Source organism: Nestor notabilis, unplaced genomic scaffold (assembly GCF_000696875.1).
Source record: "Nestor notabilis isolate BGI_N333 unplaced genomic scaffold, ASM69687v1 scaffold10679, whole genome shotgun sequence".
NCBI lineage: Eukaryota > Metazoa > Chordata > Aves > Psittaciformes > Psittacidae > Nestor > Nestor notabilis.
In genome coordinates, this window is record NW_009942379.1 from 73,369 (window position 1) to 100,868 (window position 27,500).

Here is a 27,500-nt window from a genome sequence, read left to right on the forward strand (position 1 = left end):
TTACCTATGCCACAAAACAACATCCAAACTAATATTAATGTAATGTCCATCTTCTTAACATGAAGCCACCAAAACAACTTTGGAGCTACCAGTTCTAGAGAGGAAAATCCAACTCTGTAAGCCAGTAACCCACAATACTGTGTCAGTTACTCGCATTCACTCCCACAGCTGATTTAAAATACCTCTGCAGTTCCTAAATACAAACTTGCAGCAAGCACTGAAACCAAAGGGTGCACAACTGGCAAATTTCTGAGAGCGTGTCAACACATACAAATACAATCTTTAAAGGAAAAAATGTACTGCATGCTGGCTATTTTCAGCTAACTTTATATTAAATAAATGTATTTTTAAACACACATAGCTTCTCTTTGAACCGATGTCTTAATAACAATGCATTTCTAATACAGAAAAGAGAAGAGAAAATGAAGAGTTGTAGGGAAGCTGCTAGTGACAGGCTGAGTTAGCTCAAGACACTGTGTTGCTCCAATAGTCTTTGTCACTACAAACCTGTTGCTGCTCAATTAAAAGCAAGCTAAACAGTAGTTATTATTAATAAATGAATATTAAACAGCTTGTTATGTTAAGCATATGGTGTTTGAATATGTTAAAACCATTTTTGCTTTTATTCATCCTATACGGAGAGAACCAGACTGAAGACGGCTCTTTCTGCTCTAGCATACCTGTGCCTTTAACGGAAAAGCCAAGGCCACGAGGAGCACAAGGGTTCTGAACAAGGACCACTAGCAACAACTGTGCTGGTCGGGCACGCTGAAGCATTCTGCCTGAAGGGTAAAGCTAGCCAATGAAGGATGTAGGCCATTCTCAGGACCTGTGCAAACCATAGTATGATATCTCAAAGGTGTTAAGAACAATCACAACCCTCAACATCTTCTGCTCCAATATAATGAATGCAAAGAGAGTCTCTGTTCCAATCTCGTCTTTTTAATGAAAACACAAGGTAGCGTGAATATTTAAAAGGACTCTTAAAAACACAATGATATACTTCATGTGTGTGTCCCTCCCTGGAGAGAAGATGAAAGAACACACATTACAGGACACACAAGACACCATACAATACATGATCAAAAAAATATTCGCTAAGAAAGTAGTAAGGCTTCAAGAACTCACTATATTTCCATTCTTGATTGCTTTTAGCTAAGGATGTACTTCTCACACAGAGAGGTCTGGACCTCTGTGGTTGTTCCTTTTAAACGTAATCACAGAAACGATCTCTAAAACCAGACAGATAAATGCCATACAGGGCAATCTGCTTTCACATTGTTTCCCTGACTAAAGGGATTGTACACTCATAACACTGACTAGCTACTGACTGATTAGGAGACAATACAATTTTCTGACAACAAATATTCACTTAACCCTGGAAGGAATGTGAAAGAATGCACCCAAGACCACAACAGTCCCATGTGAACTGCACTTAAGATTTGAGGAAATTATATGACAGGTCCAGAGAAGCTGGCATTTACTTTATTAATTCACTCCCCTCTGATTTTTATGCTTTCTGTATAACACTTATAAACCAGGTATCTCAAACTCCATATAAGGTACAGTTCTACGTAGTAATACTTTCTACTGACCTCTTAAGAGGTTAACACCAGAACAGCAAAATTGCCCAAAGATGAGCAATGGAGAAACACAAAATATGGTCAAAGTAGAAATACGAATGTTCTCTTACCATCTCACATTTTTAAAGGCAGCCTTGATAAGCAGGAGCACTGCAATGGTAAGCAAGTATGAGGTGGGCAACTGATCTACCTTAACTGGATTAATTTCAGTCACACACTGCAGTAGTTATCTTTGTCCTTCCAGCTGCATCAGCCTTTGTCCTCACCACCAACTATAGCCTTTAGACATGAAATATGACCCCCCAAACTCCAAATCCAAAACACTTAGACCCATTAAAGGTTTCCCCTTTTCTTCTATTAAGAACAAAGAACACATTACATTTTTCTATGTGAAGTATGCTATTAAATAATAGCTTGTACACTAATTAAAGCAAATGTAATTGTGAGAACACACTGACATTGTTAAAGTAAATTACCCAATTCGTTAATAGTTTCATTTCAAGTGACCTTAATTGTATTAATTGTGATATTGAGCAAATTAAATTGAAGAGTATTAAATGCATTGTTCCAGTCCATCCTTAGAGGATCAACTTTCTCATTACATCAATGAAATGGGAATACTACCTACTATGCTCTTCAAAACTTATGTCAGAATGTGGTGTAAGCTATAACTTCGAGTGAAAATTTCTGGCAGGTTAGAAACAGTTAACCTTGTTATCCTGTTTCAATGTAGTATAAAGCTCAAGCATTCAGAAATAAATAAAATAGTCTCTCTGATGCAATACACAGGCAGAAGGTAGAAGAACAAAGTTTCTGAAATGTCTCTTCATATATTCAGGGTTTATAAAGTCTCTGCTGGAGACAAAAAATATGTAAGATTTATCGGTTTCTCTCATAAAGATCCCTACTTCAGAGGGAATCATTCAAAAATATTGTTAAAATAAAATGAACAATATCACAAAGATTCTTAGAACTGAAAATGTAGCAATATACCATCATGTTACTATAGTCAAAAGCAAACATAACAATGCACATATACATACATACATGTAAATCAAAATACAACCAGATCCAAAAGGTAAGACCAAATTTAAAATTTCTTTAAGGAACTAAAAATCTTCCATTTGAAGTATCAGACTGCAAAAGTGAGAATCCCTGCCACAAACGTCTTGCCAACTATTAAAAATGCTATTTAAGAAAGTATATGTGAGTGCATATATGGAATGCACATGTTTCTGTCTTGAAAACAAATCAGACACAACGAAAAATCAACCATCAGAAAAAGACTGAAATACTATCTTATCTGGGTTTTTTGGAATATGTTAAAGGGATAGAAAAAAGGATCCTGACTGTCAATTACTGAGTATTTTAAACTTGCAAACAAGCACATTTTCATGACTCATCATAACTCAAGATTCAAAGTCCCTCAGTTACACAAAATTTGGAGTGCTATGAACGCCCAGATCCTTTTTCAAATGACACTTACCTCATCTGTAATGCTCTACTTTTATTTGTTCAGCTAGGTAATTGTCTCCTGCCTAGCATCTGCAACATTAATCCTCGCAGCTGTTCCTACTGAACCATGTCTTATTCTTCTCAGACCACTTCTCCAAAATCTCAATACTACTTTGAATTGTACATCTGCCCTCCACTGTGCCAAAAGCCCTGTCCCAAATAAACCACGTATTGTCTCTACACCTTAATTGAGATTTTAATAAAAGCACTAAGCACTCCTAGACTCAATCAAAAAAATTCTGGAATCCCATCAAATACATCCTTCCAAGCTGACGGCAAATGAACAAGAAGTAGTCTACGCACACAGTTTTCCAACAAGCTATACTTAACAGCAATTCATGTGTTTCTGAGATTTCTTTCATTTTATGAAAATGTCTTGTGAGAGTATTTCAAAACTCCAGCTGGACGTGACATCTCCTGGTTCTCCATCAAGTTTTGGTATCAGTTGCATATACTAAAAATACAATACTTCACACAGATTAACAAATCTGACTAGTTTTATGATTAAATATTTATTTTCAGCATCCTTACAGTGACATGCTTTATTTTTATTGCTTCATCTCAGTGAAGACTTCTAGCACTTTGCTTCCAAGGTAACGCTTAAAGCATTCAGCACAGCTTCAAAAACCAATTCAGATGTCCTGATATTCTACAATATTGCATAGAACATCTCCAACTCATGGACCACCTCTCCTCTATATTTCTATGACATAGGATGCAGAAGACTTTAGACACAGATTTTCTCCAAGTTGATTCTTTATCATGCCTGAAACTTGAGGTCGAGTTGAAAAACCTTGTCTTGAAATAGTTTTATGAAGACAAAGATGGACAGACTTCATGGACAAGAACAACTGCATACTTCGATGCCCAAAGACCTAACAGCATCTCAGCATATGCTTGATTTAAGATGAAGTATTAAAACTTCAAAGACTTATTTTGGATATATAAAGTTTCAAATTAAAATGCAGTATGTGTTTCACAGTAAAAAAACCTATGAAGATGAAATGGATGCTTTATATAAAATATTTACATAGATAGAACATAAAAAATGTACCATAGTTGGTAACCTTTATGACTTGGGGAACCATGTATTTACATATCTTTATCTTCGCATGTGCGTATGTGTGTGTTGTGTATATATTTTTAACAGTTGACAGCTGTTTTAGAGCATACAGAGATGCCAAGCTGAATGAGGGTCTTGATTACTTCAAGATTAGCTATCTAAAGTTTCTATTCATTTTAAGTGTTGTTAGTGCGAAGAGTCATTAGTCACTTCCTTGTCTCATAGAACATCAGCATACATTTACATTGTTAATGAACATTTGGGGTAAATGAATTAATGGCACTTTTAAACATCAATTCAATACTAATAACTTTGTATGTCATAGAAATGTTAAGGTTGGGATAAAAATGAGAAACCTTTTCAGTCAAGGTAACTAATCGCTTCTGGGCACAATAAAGCATAAAATTAATTTACAATGTAGTTTTTTTTTTTCTAACGGGGTAAAAAATCTTGTTTTTTCTTAAAACAGAGTTGAGAGAATTACCAGTATTTTTTTAAGGAAAAAAAATCAGAAGAAATGCTTATATTTTTCTTGATTGGGGTAGACTAGAATCAAGCTACATTTCCTCTGGAAAACGGGTATTATTTTAGCTTATTGCAAAAAGATCATTTTCAAGTTTCTAAAAATATGTACAAAAATGCATTTAGTTTATCAAACTAAAATGGCTCCATATCGTTAAGATGTCAAATATATTAGAAGAGGAACACTGACCTAGAAAAGCTATTTCATTTAATCATCAGGTTTTAAAATACTTTCCCCTAGATGTTCATTCTCATTTTCTAACATTGAAAAGGCTTTATAAACCAATGAAAGAAAAAAAAAAGAATTAGCTCAAAGGGACAATGAAGTTTTACCAATGTATTTTAAAACAAAACGTCAGCTTCTTATAAACTGAAGTAATAAACCTGACTAAGCAAAACTTGACATAGCTTTTTTGGTAAGCACTAGTAAAGGGAAGATTTATAGACAGATACACCCACACAGAGTAGTCGATCTGGGTGAGGGACTTAAGAAATGTGACAAAGTTGTTTCAACTCTGTAATTTAAAATAAATTTTTTATTTTGCCCTCCTGGTACATGTGTTCAATGACTGGAAAATTACAGGTAGTTAAGGTGCCACTGTGTATAACTGAGTACTTGAGGAATGTTTTCATGACAAGGACGAGCTTTCTCGTTAAGCTTATCACTTTCTTCAAACCAACTATACTGTCACTACTCACAAATAAGTAGAAAAGACAAGCAACACAGACATGCATTGCATTATGCAAGCAGTTTGTTCTCACTGTTCATTAGAGTCTTCCACATACTGCATTTAATTAATTTACTTTAGGTTACACAGTAATTTTTACCTTTTCAGCCTGTTCATTCTATCTCAGCTTCCTTCTTTAAAAAATTAAGAATATAGGTGCTGAGTCAAATATAATAAGAAAAGGAAAACTGGCCTTTTTATTTTCATGATCTCACACAGAATAACGTACTGAACTTCACTGCAGAATTAAAAAAAAGAACACAAAAATCCCCTAAAAGGTATGCAGTGTAAGAGCCTATGCTTCAGAAAGTAACATAAAGCCATGCTGCATTTCAGTATTCTTATGCTGAAGTCAGTGTTTGGTTTATGATTAAAAAAGGATGACAGCGCATTAAACATTTGGCTAATGTTTCTGTCTGTAATTGAAAGTTGACTTTTCTGTGGTTTTCATTAGTGTCAGTGTTCTGCACATACTCTGTGAAATGTTCTTTAAGTTGCCCTGTTCAACTTCATGAGAGAATTAAACAAATGAAGACAGGTACAGTTGTCATAACACATTTATATAAGGTTTCTAGGTATAAAGTAAAAAAGGTACAGAAATACAAAACTCACCTTCCTCTGGCTTGTTCAAATAACTCTGCAAGGGATCAATGCCTATTTCTTGTTCCTCTGTTTGCAAAGGGTGGCTGGTTTCAGACACAGAATGATACATATTGGCAGTAGTAAATTCCAATCGAAGAGTATTTATCTGGAGGAAAAAAACCAACAAACACTTCAGTGTTTCTTTAGCTATTTTTCAATCACACAACTCAGTAGAAAAATGCTTAAAACCTTTCCTTATTTTCCAGGTGTAACACCACCACTAGCTGTCTAACAGAGGATAAATAGTGTTTCCATTCAAATGTTCATTATTCAGAGGCCAAAAGAATTGTCACAGTACCTCCAACTATCACACTGCAAGTAAAAGTCCAAGAGTGGTTTTGACAGACTGTAAAATGGGGAAAGAGCTTCTTTCCTTCCTTTTTCTAGCTTCCCCAACTCATGTCTTAGTCCAGTTCCAGGAAGAATTGATAGTAGTCCTCTTCTGGACACAGGACCTACTATCCTAGAAAAACTTCCTTTTTAGCACTTTTTCAGAAATCATATATCAAGTGTAAGACAACAGACAGAGGGACACAAGCACAGGCAAAAAGGGAGAATATTGCTGACTGGTATGATGGCTGATTTTGGTTTTAATAAGATTTGTATTAGCTTTCTGGAAAGATGATGTTAAGGAAGCATTTGAAGAAACATAATCAGCTAGCTAGTGAGTATTTACAATGAAGTTCTTCCAAAAATGAAAGGTAAAAGGGGAGAAAGCATAAAACTGAAACCCCAGGAAGTAGTTGACATGGGTTCATCATCACAAGCTGCTGAACGGCATTCACAACACTACCACGTAAGTGAACAAGAACTATGTTAGAAGTTCATGTTGAGGAGTATTGGAAGCTAATATTGGCTGCAAAGAGTAAGAGGATGCCAATAAAAGGTTGAAAAGCAGACAGTGTTATAGTCAGAGCAGTAAGAAGAAAAAATGACCTTTCCAGTGCATTAACAGCACAAGGGTACATTTATCAAGACTTCATTTTGGTCACTGTACAGCGATTTATTAACTTGCTGTTAATAAAACACAAAAGACCTATGCCAGCCAAATAGATTTGATTCGCCCAAGCACACTAAGTAGCCACCTGCAATCGCCTGCTTAGTTTTAAATATCACTTACTCTACCTGCTTAGTTTACAAGTACCGTAACTTTCTAACTCCAAGAAAATTATATTTAAAAATAAATATGCAAAGACAAATACAAAGAGGTATGCACCTACGCTTTCAGGACTGGTATATTATCTCTATGGAAATCACTTCAACTACGCTTTTCCTTCAGTTCTTACAAGGCACAGCATTGACCATATATGCTTTATACCTCCAGTTTACTATCAGTAAATGAAGGGGGACAGGGATTCTTAAGACCTTTCTGCTTTTATACATTATTCATCTGCTTCATTTTCCTACAAATTTATGTAAAATGTAAAAAACCAAAACCCCAAAACCTTCCACCACCCCCCCCAAACCAAACCCAAACCACTAAATAATAAAAAAAAACCTACTTGGGCTAATGTTAGGCATTTCCTTCAAACCAATGCACCCAGACTGTTTCCAAAAGGATGCTCTCTCAGCTGTATCCCCTGAGGGTTTTGTCCTTCATCTGCCCTGTCACCTGTGTTAATGTGGTGCTGAAATGATCACACCATCATCTCTCCCTACTTTTAGACAGAAGAGAATATCTGAAGCTCTTGCGAGCAAGGAGCTAGTAACTGAGGGAAGGTAGGACTAGCAGCTTTTGCAGTGATACACCTTTATGTAAATTATTGCAATCATATGATAAAACACACCACTAAAACACAGAACTGCCTTGAACAACTCTTCGTACTAGCTCGACAAAACATATTATGAACACAAGTACACATCATGTGTTTCCTATGTAATTTCTAAACCATAATAATGAAAAATGCATGAACGGAAACTCCAAGAAAAATGTTTAGAAATTTGCTATCCACTTAAAACACATTTTAATATTTACCTGCAGCTGTACAGCTACATAATATAGAGAAGTGTTTAGAACTACCTCATACCTTGAATAAATAAATCAGAAACTTGAAAGAATTTACTTAAAAAAACCAAACCAAAACAAACAAAACACAAGGAACAACTTTGCAGAAAGATGTGTTTATAGTTTTCTTTTGCTGGAATTTTAGTTGCTGTTCTTGTTCCCCTTGCTATGTCATTGTAATAATTGTAAATTCTTACAATGTAAATTGTAAATTTATAATTGTAAAGCTCTGTAAGTGTTCCAGGCCAGATGGGGGCTTGGAACTAGATGATTTTTAAGGTCCCTTCCAACCCAAATCATTCTATAGTTCTGTGATTGTAATCATCTCTCTACTTACCTGTTGATTTTGTCTTCACAAAAATTACAAGTTTATTTTGAACTGTGCTGCTAGAGTTTAACTTTTCATTTATGGCCCTTCACACATTGCTACATGATCTGACCAAGGGACAACCCTAAGTGCCTTTCAAATTGAGAACCAGGCACAAAATGACCCTACCAGCCCTTGTAGTTTTAGCAGCCACCACTTAGGACACAATATGCTTCAGACATACATTGGCCTATGTCCATAACACAGTATGAAATTAGCTCTAGTAAATTTGTTTTTCTGTATTCTTCTGTTCTGTATCCACCTTTTCTTTTTTTAAATAGTCCCCAAATGCCATGCCTTTACAACATATAATAGTCATAATTTACTTTACAGACAGAGCAGTTTTAAACGGCTGAATAGATTTACTTTTGATACTTACAGAGTGATTTAATCAGTTACTTGTGTTTGTTTACAGATACATTTGATTAGTGTTTAAAAAAAATCACTACCTATTAGTCTTGTCACTCCTTAGTCCAAGCAATTTTCTCTGCAGTTTTATACTTAAGTTCTTTTCAGCTCTTTGAACAAAGAAAAAAGAGAACTATTAAACAATTATGATTACACTTGGGATCTTACTCTGAGACAGATTAATTCTTTACAGGTTTGTGGTTGATCTGTAATGGCCTATAACACATTGTTCATATTAAATAAGATGCAATTTAAAAACATTCTCAATACAAAACAATAAAAATGTTATAAAAATCTAGAATTCAATTATTAGATTACAACACTTGATGATCCTGGCTATCTAGTTACACCCTAACATCTCAGTCAGAGCTAACAGTGATTCTTTTATCTAGTCCTGCTTCTTTTTTTCCCTCCAGAGATGAAGGGCTGAAAACTCCAAAGACCAGGCACCCTTCCCAGCACTAGGAGTTCAACCATTCTTTAATATATATGAAAAAGTAATTAAGGCTGTGTATGAAATATTTATGTAGTTAGGGGAATGAAAAGGGACACTAATCTACCCATGAGTCCAAGGAAAAGACAGGCATATAAACTCCGTGTCTGGCTGCTCTCCTTAGGTCGGCAAACAGGGAGAGCCCTCACACACCACCAAGGACAGCATTCAGGTGTGCTCCTCACTGACCAACGCATGTGGTGTGAATCCAATCTGCTTTCCAGTGAAAGCATCTTATCATTCGTCTGTGATCCGTCAGCCCAGGTTCTCAATGCAGACACCAAAAAACCATTGAAGGACAGGCTTGTGGACTATGTTTAAGATGTGAAGAGTATTCATACTGTTCGGGCAAAACTAAAAAATATAATCAGTCTCATGAAGGTATAACTGAGAAGACGAAAAAGAATTAGGCAATTCTGAGCTTCTACAACATCCATTTCCCCTCTCTTCCCATACCCCAGTGGTAAAATGAAAGGAGAGGAACTGCAGGTTTGAGGAGGTATTTAGGACCAGGGCAGAAAACCTGCACAAATTGCAGCACTTGTCCCACACTCGCTGTCCGATAATCCCTCACCCCCAGACAATCAAGTACAATACCAAAACATTTTATGCTTAAAGAAAGGAAAACAAGAACCCACTAACTTTTGACGAAGAAGCTGAACAACGTTGTTTAATTTTGGATACGCTAAAAATAAAAATCAGTTTATATCCATACCAGCAAAGCTACCAGAATATGACATTTCTGAAAACTACTGAAGCTACCAAAGTATTTAAATAATACTTTGCATTCATTCTATTAGACTGTATCATCCACCTTCTCAAAATTATCTTTGGGCCTTTATTTCATGCCATATAGCAAAGTTTACCATTTTAATTACTTAAATTGATGACAAGTAGAGGAAATACTTGTTTAGCTAAGTGATAAATTAGCTGCCCTGTGAAGTCAAATTGATTAAAACGACCTGACTAAAAGCAAATGTCTGATGTGGTAATGGTCTTATGAATGTTTTGTTAAGTTTGACAGCATCATGTTATAAGGGTTCACAACTCTGCCCCTCATTTGCAGCTTATGAAGTAATCAAGCATGTTAGCATACAAAAATGAGGACTCTCCAGAATGTGAAAACATTTTAAAGTAGATAAGGAATTGAGTATTAGGAGAATAAACATACATCGTGCTTATTTAAAGCAATGAAGTATAGATGACTTGCAAATAATCTAGAAACAGTTCCAGACCCTGGGTTTTCTTTCATTGGCCAAATTCTCCTGGACCTTAAAATACTCCTCCTAAAGTGGGAAAGAAAAGAAAAATAAAAAGAAAGAAAAAAAGTCATGCTTTCTCTGAATAGAGCGTGAGCAGGAAACAGTCTCGAGCATGACTTTTGGAACATGAGGACCATTTGGTATGTTTCAAGCTGGATAATTTTAATAGGCATTTTTTAAAATGTGGTCGCAATCTGTAATATTCACTGCTTTATTCTTTGCTCCATGAGTGATTCTTACTCAGGTCACAGAGAACACCAACCTCATAGCACTGAGCTCTTCACTTGAGCTCTTTACTACCACCACCTCCATTTAAATACAGAAGATACTAGTTCAGGTGCTCCAAAAATAACAACAACCCAACAAACTCCCACCAAAACCAAAGACTCCCTCTCCAACTCCCAGTTTAAAACTAGCTAGCATCTCTATTTGGCCACTTCCACAGGTTGCCACTGCTCACTGAAGAAACAGGTCTTAGGAGGAGCACTTACTAACTCAGGAGTGCACAATTTGACAAACTTTGGATAGCATAAAGCAAGTCTGTTTTCTTTTATAAAATGTATCAGATTATGTATCATTAAAATAGAATGATGCAAACACAAAAATGGACTGACACAGTAACATTAACATCAGCTGGGGTCCAGAAGAAAACAAACAAGATCATGCCACTGATGGACAGGTTAACAGCCAGAGAGTCTGATGATCATGAAATGCAATTAATTTTGTCTCATTTAATAACATTTCCTGCATTTTAACTTATGTCTCCCTGATCTTTAATACAAAAACAGAGTTACATTGGACTTAATTAAGTATTAAAATCAATCATGTGAAAGTCTTAATATTTAATATTGTTAGATTGTATATCAAAGTGGTTTTATTATTTATTTACTCCAAACCTTTCCAGAATACTTCATGTGGCAACAGGGGGTCTGTATCTCACAAGATAAATGCATTTACAATGCCAAATAAATTATATATAAAAGCATTTGTCTTAATACATGTCATTCAATATTAAATATCACCCATTGGTACCACCCTGAAACCCTAATCCATTTTTACCAACCGCACATTTGTATTATTCAAATGTTGTCTATTAAATAGTTGTCTCAAGAGCCACAGTAAAGGAATACATACCTAAGAACAATTATCATAGGAGCTTTAAAGCACAGTCTACAGTTTTAACCCTACAACTTTCATGTCTTACCAGTATTTAAACATGCAAAGTATAAATTTAGTACTGAATTAAAATGTCAGGGATAAGAAACAACACAGATAGCCTGGGACCATGACAATGTATTCTCTTGGTAATTCACGTGATAGCTAAAAACTTTTTTTTATGCTAGAAGTTAAAAAAAAAAAACAAACAACCCAAGGTAAAAAAAAACCCAAAACATTAAAAAAACCCCACAAAACCAAACAACCAAACTCAAAACTATCATAAATATACACTTCATATACTTCATATTCTGTTAATTTGGAAGACAGGAAATCTTCCACATATTTGTTACAAGTTCACACAGTTGCTGGCTTACAGTTTTCATGAGGTTACATGATTCTGTAATGAATAGTAATTTGACTAAGGAAGAAAAACTTGCATAAAGCAAAGAGAATCAAAATCCTTATATAATGTTGACCCCTAAATTCTATACCCACGGGTCCCAACTACCCTTGTTAGCAATGTTTGCCAAGGTCTAATGCTATGAAAAGTGAGGTTTGACACTTATGGTGAAATAATTTCTATCTTCTGCATTGAAAATGGTGACAACAGAAGTACAAACAGCATCAACCATCTTAAATTCCCAGTACTACAGTTATGTATTCAGTATGGTCTAACCTCAAAAAATCCACCCAAACCCCACAAAATCCAACCCAATAGGCAAAGCCAGCCTCAGTTTTGCAGTCTGAATTTCCTAAAAAGAAACAAAATCCACACACTCAACACAAAACTGTACCTATTTTTAATGCAGGCTTATGTGACAGCTCCACAATGAGGACATTAGGAGAACACAACTTTGACCTAACATCGATTTCAAAGAAATACCAGCAAAACCGGAAAAGATCCAAAGTCTACAGCTAAACACAGCTCCTGCCTGAACACTCCTAGCAGCCCCAGGATCTAGCTGCTTAGCAGCAGATGTGAAAATATTATGTTGCTGTATTTTTACCGTACTTCCCTTCAACTGAAGACTCAAGTGGAGAAAGGTTCCTCACAGCCAAAACAAGTTGATAACAATGAAATGTGTAAATCTGCCATCATCTGATGCTGCGAAGGCCTGAGCTGCATTAGTGTATCCATCTTTAGATGGATAGCATGGCAAGACAAAGAACCAGCTGCTGCAGTCCAAAGAAGTGCAACAAGACCTATTAAAAGCCTAGAAACTATAACCTATGACATAAGACTAAAAGAAAAAACATTTTACTTTAGTGAAAGGAAGATGGGAGAGAAGGAGAGAGGAAAAATGCAGTAACATTTCCAGTCTTCACATCATTCAACTATGAAGCTACTCCCTCTTCTCAGAGTAACCCAGACGTGGTGAAAACCCTATTCACATTAAAATGATTCAAACAATGGGAAACTCACTAAATGAAATGAATCCCTTGTTTATTTTATTTCAGAATATATTTTATCTACCTGGTTACAAAGCAATTCAATGTAATTCAAAGCTTTGTCATTCCAAAGATAGTTAAGAGATTAAAGTAGTTTACTGCTGTTTAGGGTATGGAACTGACTGGTTTTAAGTAAGAGTTTTACTTTCAGGAACAGACAGGCTCCTTGCTTTGCTACACACTTTATGTTTTAGTAATACATACGTAACTCAAAGGGCCAAAGAATGTCAAGACTGAAAGAAATCATCAAAACAGTGAACTGGAAAAAATGGCAGCTTAGCCTGCAGCCTTACCCAAAATGATAGTAACTAGCTTAGACACTAAAAGTGTATTCAATGAAGTAAGTTTCTAGGATATCACAGCTTTAAAGTAGTAAGCAATTAATACAGGATCCAGCCTTTATTCTTTCACTATTTTTAGAAAACAGTTTCCTACAGGGGTTGACAGGATTTTTACAGAAACACTAGGATGTTCATGCACGCACAGAGGCATTTACATCAAATATTTCTCTTCTGGTTTTCTCCTCTAGATATGCAGATGCTAAAGCAGCATGGTCTCGTGCTGAGGTACAAAAAACTGTTGGTGAAAGCCCCATTTGCTAAGGAAAAAAGGACAGATTAACAGGCACTTTCAAAGGAGCAGAGGCAAAATTTGGTTTGTATCTTACAACAAGGTTTCCACATAACATGAAGAACCATAACCCATGTTCCCCTATGCGATCCAATCCTTATGAGTGAATTCAAATGATCATGGTTGTGGAAGAAAACTGGGTGCAAGAGGAAGCAAAGACATTTGAAACCTAAGTCAACTGCAGTGCAATAAATGCAAATTGCAAGGATTTCCCCTTACTTCTGCCAATGGGAGTGGTGGATTACTTGACTATGTCCAAAAGCCATACTCAGAAAAAGCTTCAGAATAGAGGTACCCCGGTAAAAAATATGCTGAAGCTTCCCAAGAATGCTCCCTCTCACGCCCAAATGCTCAGTCTGAAGACATACTGTATGTAAGGCACAGTATTCATGTCATGTACTGCCTGCTCACATTGCTTCTCTTCAGCCTTGCCACCTCAAGCAAAGGAAACTCCTAAGAATTGGAAACACAAGTTACATATGAAACTTGGTAACCTTAGCAGGTAATTGACTGCATGAAGCACTTTATACCAAAATACTACTACTGCTATGACTAATGTTTTACTCAGATTTTTTTTTTTTCAGTAGGAACATACCACTGTATCCTATGCTACTAAAAAGATGATAAGGCAGGTTCTTTTGAAGGCAGTGAACTCTGCTGCTCAACACATTCTGCTACACCTCTTTTGTTTCTGGCATTCAGGAACTTTCAGCACTAAATCCTGCCAAGGTTATTAATATTATAAATGGGAGAAAATTATACTGCAATACTCATCCTTCTTTAATAACTACAGTGTTACTTGCTGCAATCCAGAATAACAGAATAGTTCTAGTTGGAAGGGACCTTAAAGACCATGCGGTTCCAACCACCTGCCACGGGCAGAGACACCTTCCACCTAGACCGGGTTACTCCAAGCCCCTGTGTCCAACCTGGCCTTGAACGCTGCCAGGGATGGAGCAGCCACAGCTTCTCTGGGCAACCTGTGCCAGTGTCTCACCACCCTCACAGTAAATAACTTCTTCCTTAGAGACAACCAAAATCCACCCTCTTTCAGTTTAAAGCCATTGCCCTTTGTCATGTCATTACACACCCTTTTAAAAACTTATTTTCCTATCCCTTTCCTTTCTCATTTTTTCCATTAAAATTTTTGAGCAGCTGCATGAAATGTTCTGTGCTTTCCTGTACATGCACGTCAAACTGTCAAGGGAAAAAGTGGTCTTGCTGAAGTCTTCAGACACAGTGAAGCTAGGCAGGCAAGGCCACTGTGGCATAATGACTTCTACAATGCACTCTTGCTTAGAGGCATTTATACCTCCTAAAATATTTTCTGGGCAGTCCCTGCTCCTTGCCAGACCATGTAAAACACAGGCATAGAAGTCACTAGTACAAACAGCATGGTACATCAAACACACACTGGCTATACTGCCTCAAAACTTGAAATAAATCCAGGTCTTAAAGAGCAAGTAGGAAGCACTACTTTGTAAGATTATAGAGGAACAAAAGTCTGGCTATAAAGATATATATACATTTAACTCCGCAGAACTTCAAAAATATACTGTAAAATTTACAGTAAGAATGAGAATCCGTAACACATTAATTCAGAAATAGGATAACATGCAGTGTTTTAAAGAGGGAAATATTAATAAAAGTGAGTTGCAATTTATGAGACAATTAAAAAGGCTTTTTGGTTTGGCAGTACATTTGTCTTACCAGAAACATCTGTCACCAACAAGTTCTGTTTTCTTTACCTTAAAGCCCTGGGTTTACTTTGCTTTAGAAGTGGGTCAGCACACAGTACGCAGCAAGAAGCAAAAGCCTGTTTTTTCATGACATTCCTAGACAACACATAAGTAGTAGAGCAAGACCGTAGGCAAGAACAAAAGCAGTAGGCTAAGGGATCAGTTGCCTTAAGAATGGTACATGCTTTTCTGCTCTGGGGAATGGGAACAGAATAGGCAGATTCTCTGAAGATTTTTGGTTTTAATAGGAAATACAATAGAAGGATGGCTCCTAAATACTTTAGGCTTAGTTGAGTGCTCTCTCTAACGAACCAACCACAAGGACATGCCTGAATCTCTGTGTTGTCAGAATACCCAGTTCTGTTGTATGCGAAACAAAAAGGAATTGGAATTTCCACAAAACAGTAAACAGAGTTGAAGAATTGCACTTGAGCAACAGCTGTCATTATACTTTACCGAAAGCTTGCAATACCTTTGAGGCTAAGCTTCTAAGCCCATTTTATTAAAAAAATATAACAGATGTAAACAAGACATGGTTAGAAAGCTCCTTGATTAAATTTTCCCTGTTGTTTTTAGAAAGCCTTTGCAGACAGTTTTTTTGTCTGTTAGATGGACCAGTATGACTTTTTAAGAATATTTAACACACAAATCACGAAAGCATTAATATTCTAAATCCTCCTGGACAAAAGAGGGGTTTTCACAACTCTTTTTTTTTTTTTAATTTCTCTCCTGTACTTCTGACCAATTTTATTATTTTCTTTCTCTCCAAATCCATGAAATACCATGAAGTCTGTGAGAAGGTAGCTTTCAGGGTTTTTTCTTGCTGCAGACTGTATGGTCTCAAACTAGTTACATATAAAAGCCTAGACAAATATTCTTTTTGCTATGCTGTTGCATTTCTGGTAATAGTTGAGGCAGAGAAGTGACCTAGTTCAGGTAGAGAAGTGACCTAACAGCAGCCAGGTTATGGTCCACTTAGCGCATTAAGAATGAAATGAGAATTTTGTATGGGATCCAGAAGTAAATGGAAAGAAACCAAGCATATAGAATATAGGTGTGATCTGTTCCCACTTTTCTTTCTTACCTAGTAGTACGGCTGTGCATCTTAAGGCACCTAAAATTAGCAGTTTACTTTTGAAATTTTGGTCTGTCATGTATTATTCATCTAGCTTCTCTCCTAAAAGGAAGACGTAAGATGGCAGTAGCAGGTGTTCTTTTAGCTTCCTGATGGAAAAGGAGGAAAAGCTGACCGAGCGGATAGATCTTTCTTCAAAGGAGAGGTGACAGACAGACATTGCCCAACTAAGATGACTATTCTCTGTCAAACACATATTGTAATTCCACCTGTTGCCAGGAAGGCTTGAAGCTTAAGGATTTCTCAGGCAGGCATCAGATCCTCTGCCTACTCATCCAAACTCCTGTGCTTGGGAAGTTCTTGTTCTTTGCTGTGAAAAAAAAACCCAGGGAAATCCTACTCTGTTTTACCAGGCACATTTATAAGCAAACTACTGAATACAACAAGCCCAGATAACTTTAACATTATTTGCCATTTTTGGTTTAGAGGTTTTGACAGCATCTTATCAGAAATGAAAGCCAAACCATAAAAGATTATTGAAATGAAATGATGTAGAAAGATAAAATCACTCCTTCACTGTGCCACCCCAAATCAGCTTTCCTATCCTAAAGAACCCTACATAAGACTCCCCACACCCATTCAAATAACTGAACATGGTATTTTTAACATAAAGATTCATTTCTAAAACATCTCATCTAGTACAAAGTGTACTGGAAAGAGTATTTCCTCACCTCCTTTAAACTCAAGATTGCCTCTGTATTTAGTGGTGTTCTTTCGCTGCACAGAATCACTGTTTCACTGGTGACAGAAACAGCAGATGAAGAAAGCGGTCTCACCTTCCGAAGACATACACACAGTTTGGCTTTTAAAAGATAACAGAGGGGACTAAAGAGTAACTCTAACCAAAACTGTTGGTGTTCTTTTTCTCAAAGACAGCAGAAATTATAATGAGAAATGTGCAAGAAAGAGCAGGTTTTGGTGTTGCTGGGTTGTTTCATTCATGATTGAAGCATCATTTGAACACCAAGCTCCTCAGTTCACAGATAAAATGCTTCAGACCTTACCCATACCCAACATTACATGTTAAACTTCAAAACTTATTATTTCCTACAAATGGCTTCTTTCACAGATACATGCCATGCTGTCAAAACTCTTCTTCTGATTCATGCTATCAATGGTCTTAAAGATACCATCTGAAACAGCTACGTTGGTTTTCATACCCATCAACAGTAGTCTTGGCGCAAACCAAATGTGTGAATACTTCTTAAACTTAAATATAGCACTTATTTAATTTATGACCAGATTTCCAAATTAAAGGCATACAAAGTCTGTCATATCCATGCCAAGACTCACACCTGTATGGCACTTCTGCACAAATTAAAATCCATTTTGATTCTAGTTTATATTTAGATAGTCCATCATGAAAGAACCCAGAACTTTACCTTAATCTAGGTCCTCTGTATGCCGTATGTATATGCAATCTATTACACGAATTAAAACGGCTCACTGTTTAAATGATGGATACACAAATAAACATACTTTACCTAGAGGTCAAAATAAGCTCTGCAAGAGTGCTGCATATTCTCTTGGTTTTAGCTACCTCCTACAGCCATGAAGTACAAAAACTTAACAAGGTGCAAAATAATAAATTAAACACCAGGTATCAAGTTTCTTTAGTGTCACACCAGAAATGCTATAATTATAATCAATAATACACTTCACTTTTAACTCTGTTCTTACTGTATCTTGTCGCCCATGGTGTCCTACACCAGTTTAATTACAAAATATGGTTATGGGGAGGAAAAGGTAAAAAAAAATAAGAAAAAAGAATAAATTCTGCTTCTCTGAGATCACATGTGCAAGAACTAGGATATGGATTTTGACTTTTTAAGACAGTGCTTATATGTTTTGCCCTTTTGCAACCACATAATAGTCCGGGGGGATCACCATGACAGTGGATAAATTAGGAGTTCACTACTTAAGTCTGAATTGTTTCTTAACAAGGCTACAAATCAGCATAGCTCTGATTTGACAGAACTGTGAGACTTTCAAAACTGTGCTTTCAACACATTAAGTACAATAGGTAGGATTTTTCAAAAATGTTTTAGAAATGACAAGAAATGAGGTAGGTTGAAATTCATACACATCACTGTGGCAGCCGCATGAAAAGAGAGCTGCAACACAAATGCACTGACAAAGGTGGGAATACTTGTCTACACAGGGTAGGTTAGGGACAAAAATATTGCTGACATGCTGATGATCCACTTTTGTGCTTACTTCTTTTTTAACCGGACAGCAACTTTCTTCTTTTCACAGGCACTGGATAATAGTAGGCCTAGAAGCATAAAAGTTTTCAAAAAAGCCCTATGATTTACTCTTTCTTCAAATTTGACTGAGAAAATAAACATACATAGCTGAAATAGAAAAGGAATGGACACATTATATGTATGACAATTAAAGCACTGTGTAACATAAATGTGTGAAAGATAATTTCTGAGCTTGCCTTGAGAGACCACAGAAGTCTGAATTCTGGCTTCTTTAAAACTTGCATTGACTTTATCAGGTTGGATAGCTAGCCTCAGTGCTCTAATGTACTTGTACGAAGGCCACTGCTCTAGATTCACGAGAAGTTCTGACCTTGAGACTTCTAAATTTCGTTCCACTATGTGATTATTTTAGGAACCTTTCTATATTTCAGTATTATGCATATTTCCAGTAAAGATTTGCGAATGGAATTTAAACATACTGCATGTTACTACAACTTGTACGTATTCAATTAGTGAAGGAGACATCTGCACTTGTCCATCTCACCTTCACCTCTGAAAAATAATTACTACATACCAGACGCTGTGTAATGACTTATTGAAATATGCAAATAAAATATTCAAAGGGCCCTCACTAATTCTATGACAACAAAGTCCACAGCTATGATATTCCAAATAACCCTAATTCTTATTTTCTAAGGCATACATGCGTGCAATGAAACACCGAGTAAAATCTTAGCTTTCTTTTACAAGAAAACAGGATTTGAGTTGAAGTCTAAATGTCAGCCCTGAACATTATAAAATTATACAGAATAAGGAGGAAAGAGGGCTGATAGTGCATATAAATATGACAGTGTATTAGGCTGCATTTAATTACCAGTTCAAACAACAACCTGATCTAACCTTTGACAAGTAAAATAAATGTACTGAATAATTTAACCAAAGCAAACATTTGCTGTTAAATGCTGGCTAATTATAGTAAGAGTTGTACTGAGAGCGGGAAAAAACCCAAAAGAGATGGTAATTTATACACTTCTGCAATTGCTACAGCTATTCCTTGAAACCCTTGAATTTTTTTCCATGCGGGATAGCTATTAAGTATCTACTTCAAGAAAAGAAATCTGTCTATGTGTAAAGGAAGAAGCACCGTATTAAGAATAACTAGCCTTGGTTTACAAGCACTGAAGAAATACTCTAAATATTGAAAGTAAGGTAACATCAGTTTCAAGAATATCACCTTTTCTATTGATGGTTTTCTGATACGAAAGGTCTCAGCTTGTAATGCTCTGTATCATGCTGGAAAATAAGAAACGGTAGAATAATGATGAAGTCTTTTCCAAAGTGTCAGTGCAAAGTCAAACAAAAGCCTCATTACAGGAAGGGGTCCACAATTCAGTCATGTCTAATGCACTTCTGAAGAGTAATGAATAAATTTAAATTCTTTCTTTACCTAAATACTAGATCAACAGTTAAAAAACATATATAAACCAGAGTTCTTTAAAAACACCCCTCCCAGATTATTTAATGATGAAATAATTCCACTGCCATGACTTTTTTTAAGAGATATTATCGATAGCCAGATATACTATCCACATGATGTACTGAGGTTGTCTCGAAAAGAAGCTAAAGATCTCAGAAAAAATAAAACACATGACAAGGACAAATATTTAAAGTCAGAATGCTTCCAATATCAGAAATTGAAACCGTTAGAAAAAAGATGCCTTCCAGTTGTAGGCTATTTTTAAAGGTATCAATGGCTTTTGCTGTCTTTGGGCCAAGAGTTTCACTTATTTATGCAATGAAAAGTTAGCAGAGCATCAGCTGTCTATCTGCATGCACAATAACTATGGTTCAGAAGACCATGAAAATTTCACGGACAAGCAATGTATGGTAAACAAAAGAAGCCTACAAACCCCTGATCTTGAATATATATTAATATTTGAAGGCTTTATATAATCTGCAAAGTAAAAAGTGAAAACCATTAAAAATATTAAAACTGACTGTAAGTATGCTCCTCTCTTTTCCCAAAAGTAATTTGTGTGCAGATAAGTTCTGGTCACAAGTTTCTAAGACAAACATATTATTTTTAAGTTACCTTTTATATTTTCATAAATATTTAAACTCTCCCTGAAATTTTAAATATGTTTATAGAGACACGGATGCTAACATTCGTTGCCTGTTCTAATGAAAAAATATGAATTAAACTATTTCTTGCACACTGTATGAGAAACATTTTTAAAAAGAAACATGATAAATTAAATTGACAAAAAAAATCACCACAAATTGTCTACTTGATAACGGATTTTCTAGCTTATGGTGTAAACCAAACATTGGAAAATCGAATTTGAAGGTCATTACTATTCTTGCTCCATAGCTCAGGATAAAGTCTTTAAGCAAACAAAGTAGTAAAGAATTTGACAAGATCTATGCCTGATACTCTGGAGAAATTCAAGTACAGAATTAATTTTACACTGCATCTACTGCTTCATGCCAAATGGACAGTGAAATGCACTGATTTTTTTTATGCTGAGGTGTCCATTAAAACATACTTTGCTGTATTTGGACAGGACAGAGGGAAATCTTAGGCAGACATTGGTAAACTATTCCTGCTATTATACTGCACACAAAATTTTGGCATTTAAACATAAAACTGGAACAGATCATCTCTAGAGTTATTACGTTTTCTGTGTTCTGCACTTGAAATATTATCAGGTTCAGGAAGGTAAATTTTGGTAATAGGAGATACCTGTACCTTTCTATGAATTAAAAGGTAGCAAGAAATAAAACCATCCTCTTAATTCTAATTTTATCTTCTCTGACTTATATTTTAGATAAGGAACGGAATTAACAAACCAGCCAGTTACAGGTTGTGAGGGCTGATGTGAAGACTGCTGCTTGATGGGGAGCTCACACTCAATGTTATCCACTCATCAGTACCAATTACACTTTCCTGTTACTCCTAATTTTCCAAACTCTTGTGTATTTTAAGTACATTAAACATGAAATATAATACAATATAATACAATATTTTAGATTTAAATAATTAAATCTGATAGAAACATTGCTAGAAATGCTGGTGTACTAAAATGCTAATATACTGAAAAACACCCCCAAAACTCTCTTGGCCATAGCTGGAAGGAATATGTACTGTTCCTGAGTATGACACCTTAGGTATTAGGTCTGATATAGCAGGTGTTGTACCTGAAAGAGTGATAATAACCAAACAATGTAGTTACATGACACATGTATATAGGCTTAAACCAGTTAATATCTTCACCAAGTGTGGCCCACCTGGACTACAATTTTTCTGAGTCCAAAAGGTATTTTCAAACAGACTATTAAAGAAGAATACCATGATGCAGAAACTAGCCAAGCTTCTCCCCTGACTTTCTGCATGAAATTTTAACACTTAAAACCATAGTAACTAAAGATTGAGTTAGCCCTTTAGATCCATACTTTTGTACAATAGATTATCAAGAAATCAGAATTAGCAAAAACTAAAAAGCAGAACAGATAAAGCAACAGAACTACGACTGTGAGGTTCTTTTTGAACCAATCCAACATTCGCCCTGGTCAGTCTGTTATTATAAGCAACAATTAATTTAGTCTGCACTGGAAGTTTCCTACATATTTTAGTTTGCACATACTTGTCATGTCTTCCTGAAGAGAATTCACTTTTGCATAGAATGGCTTTGTGATGTGGATTAGCCTCCACAAGGGATCTAAATTGACAATAATGAATTCATTTTATATAGTAGGCTAGACCTAAATCAGAAGTGAAAGGCCAGTGCCAGCAGAGTTCAGTGATCAGCCACTGTTGTTCTCTATATAATTTACTGGTTGAGTTTAATAATTACAGCATTGCCTTGACAATCTGTAGCTGCAGCATACTGCAAGGAGAGGAAGAGAAAATGCTTCTTGAGTTAATAGGAGAATTGAATTATTTGTTTAACTGTAGACCCACATAAACTGCAGATGGAGTATTTATAATGAGCATCTAAGAACAATGACACTGGTTTAAACTAAAATTAATTTATATCGCTCAAATCCGGAAAAACATAATTTCAAGCCTTGATCTTATTAGGATACTTAATGTAATCTTATTAGAATGTGAGCTTCTATATATCAAAGTGTTTTATACATTGCAAATATATTTTAAAGAGCTCCAATAAACATTACTAAACAATTCACTACTGATCTCCAAACCTAGTTTCACAGGGGCAGATTATTGGATCTGTAACTAATACAGCAGGAGAGGCAATGCCTTCACACAGGCAATATTCTTGCTGCTATACAGAACAGGCTGTCACATGAGTGTTAAGTAAGTTTCTAGGACTTTCTCATCTCTTAACTGCCTGAGATTTAGCACAGAGCAGCATGCTTTCCAAAAGGACACAGTACCTACAGCTTCAACGGAAGCAAATGGGGATCACAGATATTTAAAATTTCAGAAAATCAGGCCTGGTGCCATACACAAGGAAAACGCTGCCAGAAATGTCACTCACAGAATCCATGCCTGCCACTCCACAGAGATTCATATATGCTTAATGATGGCTAGCAAGTACAGAGAGCAGACCTAGCTAAGGAAAAACAACAGAAAACTAGGCAGCAGGCATGCGATGAGCACTCTGTCTGCACTCATATCCCCACTGGCAAAGTAGAAGTAAAATAGTTAAGAAACTGGTAAGGTTGATGCCAAAAATGTAAATGTTTCTAAGGACTATAGCAGACCTTAAGAGATAGTTTTTAATCTCATTTGAAACAGTTTCAATACTTCAACATTAATGTATGCACATATATATTAATGAAGCAGACATGTGAATCCCCCCGATGTCGATGTCTGTGAAGCATCTTAGCTCTTACTTCCTTCACCATCAGTCGTGTGTAAGTAACATACTGTGGCAACATATGAATAGTTCATAGCTCCAGCAATGAATGAATGAATGAACAGTGACCTAAACGCAAGCAGCAATTAAGGTTTCTGTTTCTTTACCCATCAGCTATTGCATATACTCACAGCAAACAAGTGTGTTTTTCTGACATGCACACTTGTCTGTTAATAAGTTAAGGAACTATTTCAGTCAAAAGCCTTTATGTTTTTCCCCTACACGCTTCGTTTCTTGCTACATGCATTGGAGTTTTACTCTGATAGAGATGTTGATGACAAGCCAAAGAAACGGAGAGATGCTGCCAGGGATTAAGGTAAAGAATACTACTACAATACTTTGCAGAAGCACAAAGGGTCTGCTGGTGTTTCCCTGCACTTGGAAATCTTAAGTGCAAGCTTTCCGAAAAGCACAATGAGAGCTTCCAGTTAGCACTTCTATTTGATTTTAGTACACAGTCATACATCCCTTGCAAGACTTTAATATATCACAACAAAGTATCAGCAAAAATTACAACATTTTGAACAGCAACAAGCCTGAAATGATTACAATATGCTGGCATCTATTTGTTTCCTGTTTTTTTCCAAGGAGGGTGTGTTGGGTCTTTTATTGGGGGTTCTTCATTGTTCGGTTTGTATTTTTTATATGTTATGAGGGAAGAAGAGAAGAGCAACAAAAACCACACAAAGAGCAAGAGCCATGCCTGTTCTTTTTCACAGGTTCAGTTCAAAATAATTCTACTAACAATCTACTGCACATTATCAATATGGTAGTTAAGTGTTCAGAGATAAATTACATTCTAATTCACTCCAGTGAAACTAAATTCCAGTTGCAGAATCTTGTTACAGGAATGATCTGTAAGAGCAATTGCTGGCCTTGAAGGCACCAGCAGGTACAATTTGATGTAAAAGTAGTTCAAAAAAATACTCTTCCAACTGTAACCAGAATGACTGACACAATCTTACCTGTCAATGAATACTCTAAATACCTCTCTCAAATCTTTATCTCAGTTTAGAACCTGGATCCATTTTCTCTATTATCTACACTACATGGTTCAAAATTCTCAGCCCCTCTCAGTCTGGCAAAAAATGATCTCTGCAAAAATAAGCTGAAGAAAATTAAGACAACCCAGGCCAAAGAAAAGAAACAGATCCTAGGAGCTGTTAGTACACTAAATGAGCATTACACTAACACATTTGTCTTTGTAGAAAGTAGAGAAAAACAGAAAGAAAGCTATCTGCTTGAGATAAGTAGATTTTTTTCTCTTCTATATTTAGCTTTTTAGATACAACAGTGTAATTTTATTTTATTCTTTTTTAATCAAATAATCAATGTGGATAATTGGTCAAGGGAACTAAGAGTCTACTCAAAGTGCAAAGTGGATGACTGGCTCCTTTATTCTTGAAGCCTGCATCATGCTCCTTTGTGATTTTTAAAGCCAAAATCTGTAGAGAACTTGTATTCAATAACTAATGTTTAACACTTTAATAAACTCTTTACTTTCCACAGTGTCTGCTATAGAAATGAACAATCCTCATCATTCAATACTGAGCTTAGCTCTGTCCCTGTGTTAATTATACATTCCTATATAGGTAGAATACTACAGTTGCAAGATAAATGATGCTACTCCTTTTACTACAAGATAATTTTACTATAAGGGAAAACAAGAAGAGAAGAGGTTGCAAGATCATATCTGTCAGAACATAAACTAAGTCTCTCACAAATTAAGATAATAATTATCAGAAACCACTTGTTACGAACAGTAATTTAATTTCCATGAACTCAAACCTTACAACATTCAGCTAACACTGAAGAAACTGGAAATGAAAATGACTCATAAACTGCCAAAGAGCAGTATGGGTGAAAACAGAATTTGTTCTCACTGTCAGAGGCAAAAGTAACAAAACGGTAAAATGAAAACTCTTGTTTTAAAATGCAGGTAACAATGATAAAAATATGATTGAGAATCAATGTAATACTGGGCAAAGAAAAGGCTAGCTGATTGGCTTGACAAGAGCAGAACAATTTGGAAATTGCAGATTCAGATGGTCCCTACTGCTACTTTACCCAAAGCACATGAGGGGATATATCTATGTAGGAAGAGGCACAAATTTGGTGAAGCCATGGAAAGAAATAGTGAGTTAATCTTAAATCATAATGGGTGGACTTCTCCAGTGTGTGTAATACCCTCCCAGACATACAAGAGCTGCTCTGAAGCATCATTTCCTGGACGCCTGGAATCAAATTATCAGTTTTGCTGTAGATTAACAAGGCATTAAGGTAACTTTAGACTTCCTCCCTCCTTTCTCTCCCTGCCCTCCCTGAATATGTCTGACCTTTATGCTTGAAAATTATTTACATCAGAAATTAAAAATCATGCAGCAGAGAATATAGGAAGGTCACCAATTCAAATTTTAACTTTCATAAATAATTATCTATTTTTGTTCTTCTTCATTTTAGGACTTTATTGTATGTATTCATATATTATTTTTCAACCTTGCCAGAGCTGAGAGGTTCAACGGACACTGACAGACCACTGAAGAAGATCAGGTTTTTCATAGCCAACAGAGCTCTAGGCCAATTTTGGACATTGTTTGGCAAGAGTTATAGTACTAAGGAAGCAATTTTTCCAGGTTCACGTGCACCAAGTGCAGTGTGCATTACAGAGCTCTTCAAAAAGCAGCATAAATATGACTGAATATATCTTGTTCATGTAATTATCTTTGCAATTCAGCATGCCTGAAGACGTTCATATACAACTAAAAAGGTAAAGATTCACAGAAAGCAAAATCTCTACTGTATGATGCTCTTAGGTAGCGTATGCTAACACTTCTTTCTTAAAACCACATCCAGTAACATTATTCAAAGAAAGAAACTCACGCATCACATACCCATCAGGCTTGGGAGTATCACAGTGCTATCTACAAAAATTATGAAAAAGTAATCAGAAATTTCATGGACAGTATAAAAACTTATTAATATGATCTGTTTTAATAGGTGCCAGCAAAAACATCTTATTAGTTCTACAATTAAATGATTCAGAAACCATCCACACTATCTGCCTTTTAACAGTTCCAATCAGTAGCAGATCTAGGTGTAATCAACAGCAGCAGGGGGCTTTAGGAAGCAAAACAAAACAAAAACAGTAGGGATCTTTACTAGTTTACAGTAATTGATACAAGGAGATGTTATATGTTACTGTGAGTTAGCCCAAGATATGGAAAAGCTATGTGAAAATTCCCTATTACCTACAACTCCCATTTCAATATAGCAACAGCAATACAATAAGCTTTTATAAAATGGAGTATTTAAAGTTTACTGAATTCCTTGCTGATTTAGAAGATCTTCTTTATCTCTTTTTTTGCCCCCCTCCATTTTACATTTTTTGTAACAAGATCAATATTTGGGTTACCATATATTCAGCACCCATGGATGTCACCCCTTAAATTTGTGAGTGGGCTGCACGAGTGATATAAAGCCCCTCTTCTGTAGGAGTTGAGCACATGGTCTGAACAGCACTTTTAGCCCCTGCTATGCATGGTAGCGAAACTATGTTTCCCATATGTTAGTGCTGACAGGCTGACTGATATAAATTCAACTCAAAGAAACTTACACACAAGTTATTTTTACGCTTTTTAATCCTTTTTTTCCTCTATTAACAGTGTCCCAGATATAAGAAAGGAATACATTAAAGAGAAATTGGTAAGTGGT

General features: G+C 35.9%; 1 protein-coding gene across 1 annotated transcript in view; it reads right to left on the reverse strand.

Moving 5' to 3' along the window:
• The window catches only part of LOC104411045 (TBC1 domain family member 5-like), a gene marked incomplete at its 3' end in the record, with an annotated part of 67,759 nt that extends 61,606 nt beyond the window's left edge, over positions 1-6,153 (reverse strand). Inside the window, exon 1 of the mRNA XM_010021373.1 lies at positions 6,024-6,153. Within this exon, the coding sequence (XP_010019675.1) occupies positions 6,024-6,123 (100 nt within the window). The remainder of the gene's footprint in view (positions 1-6,023) is intronic.
• Positions 6,154-27,500: the final 21,347 nt, after the last annotated feature.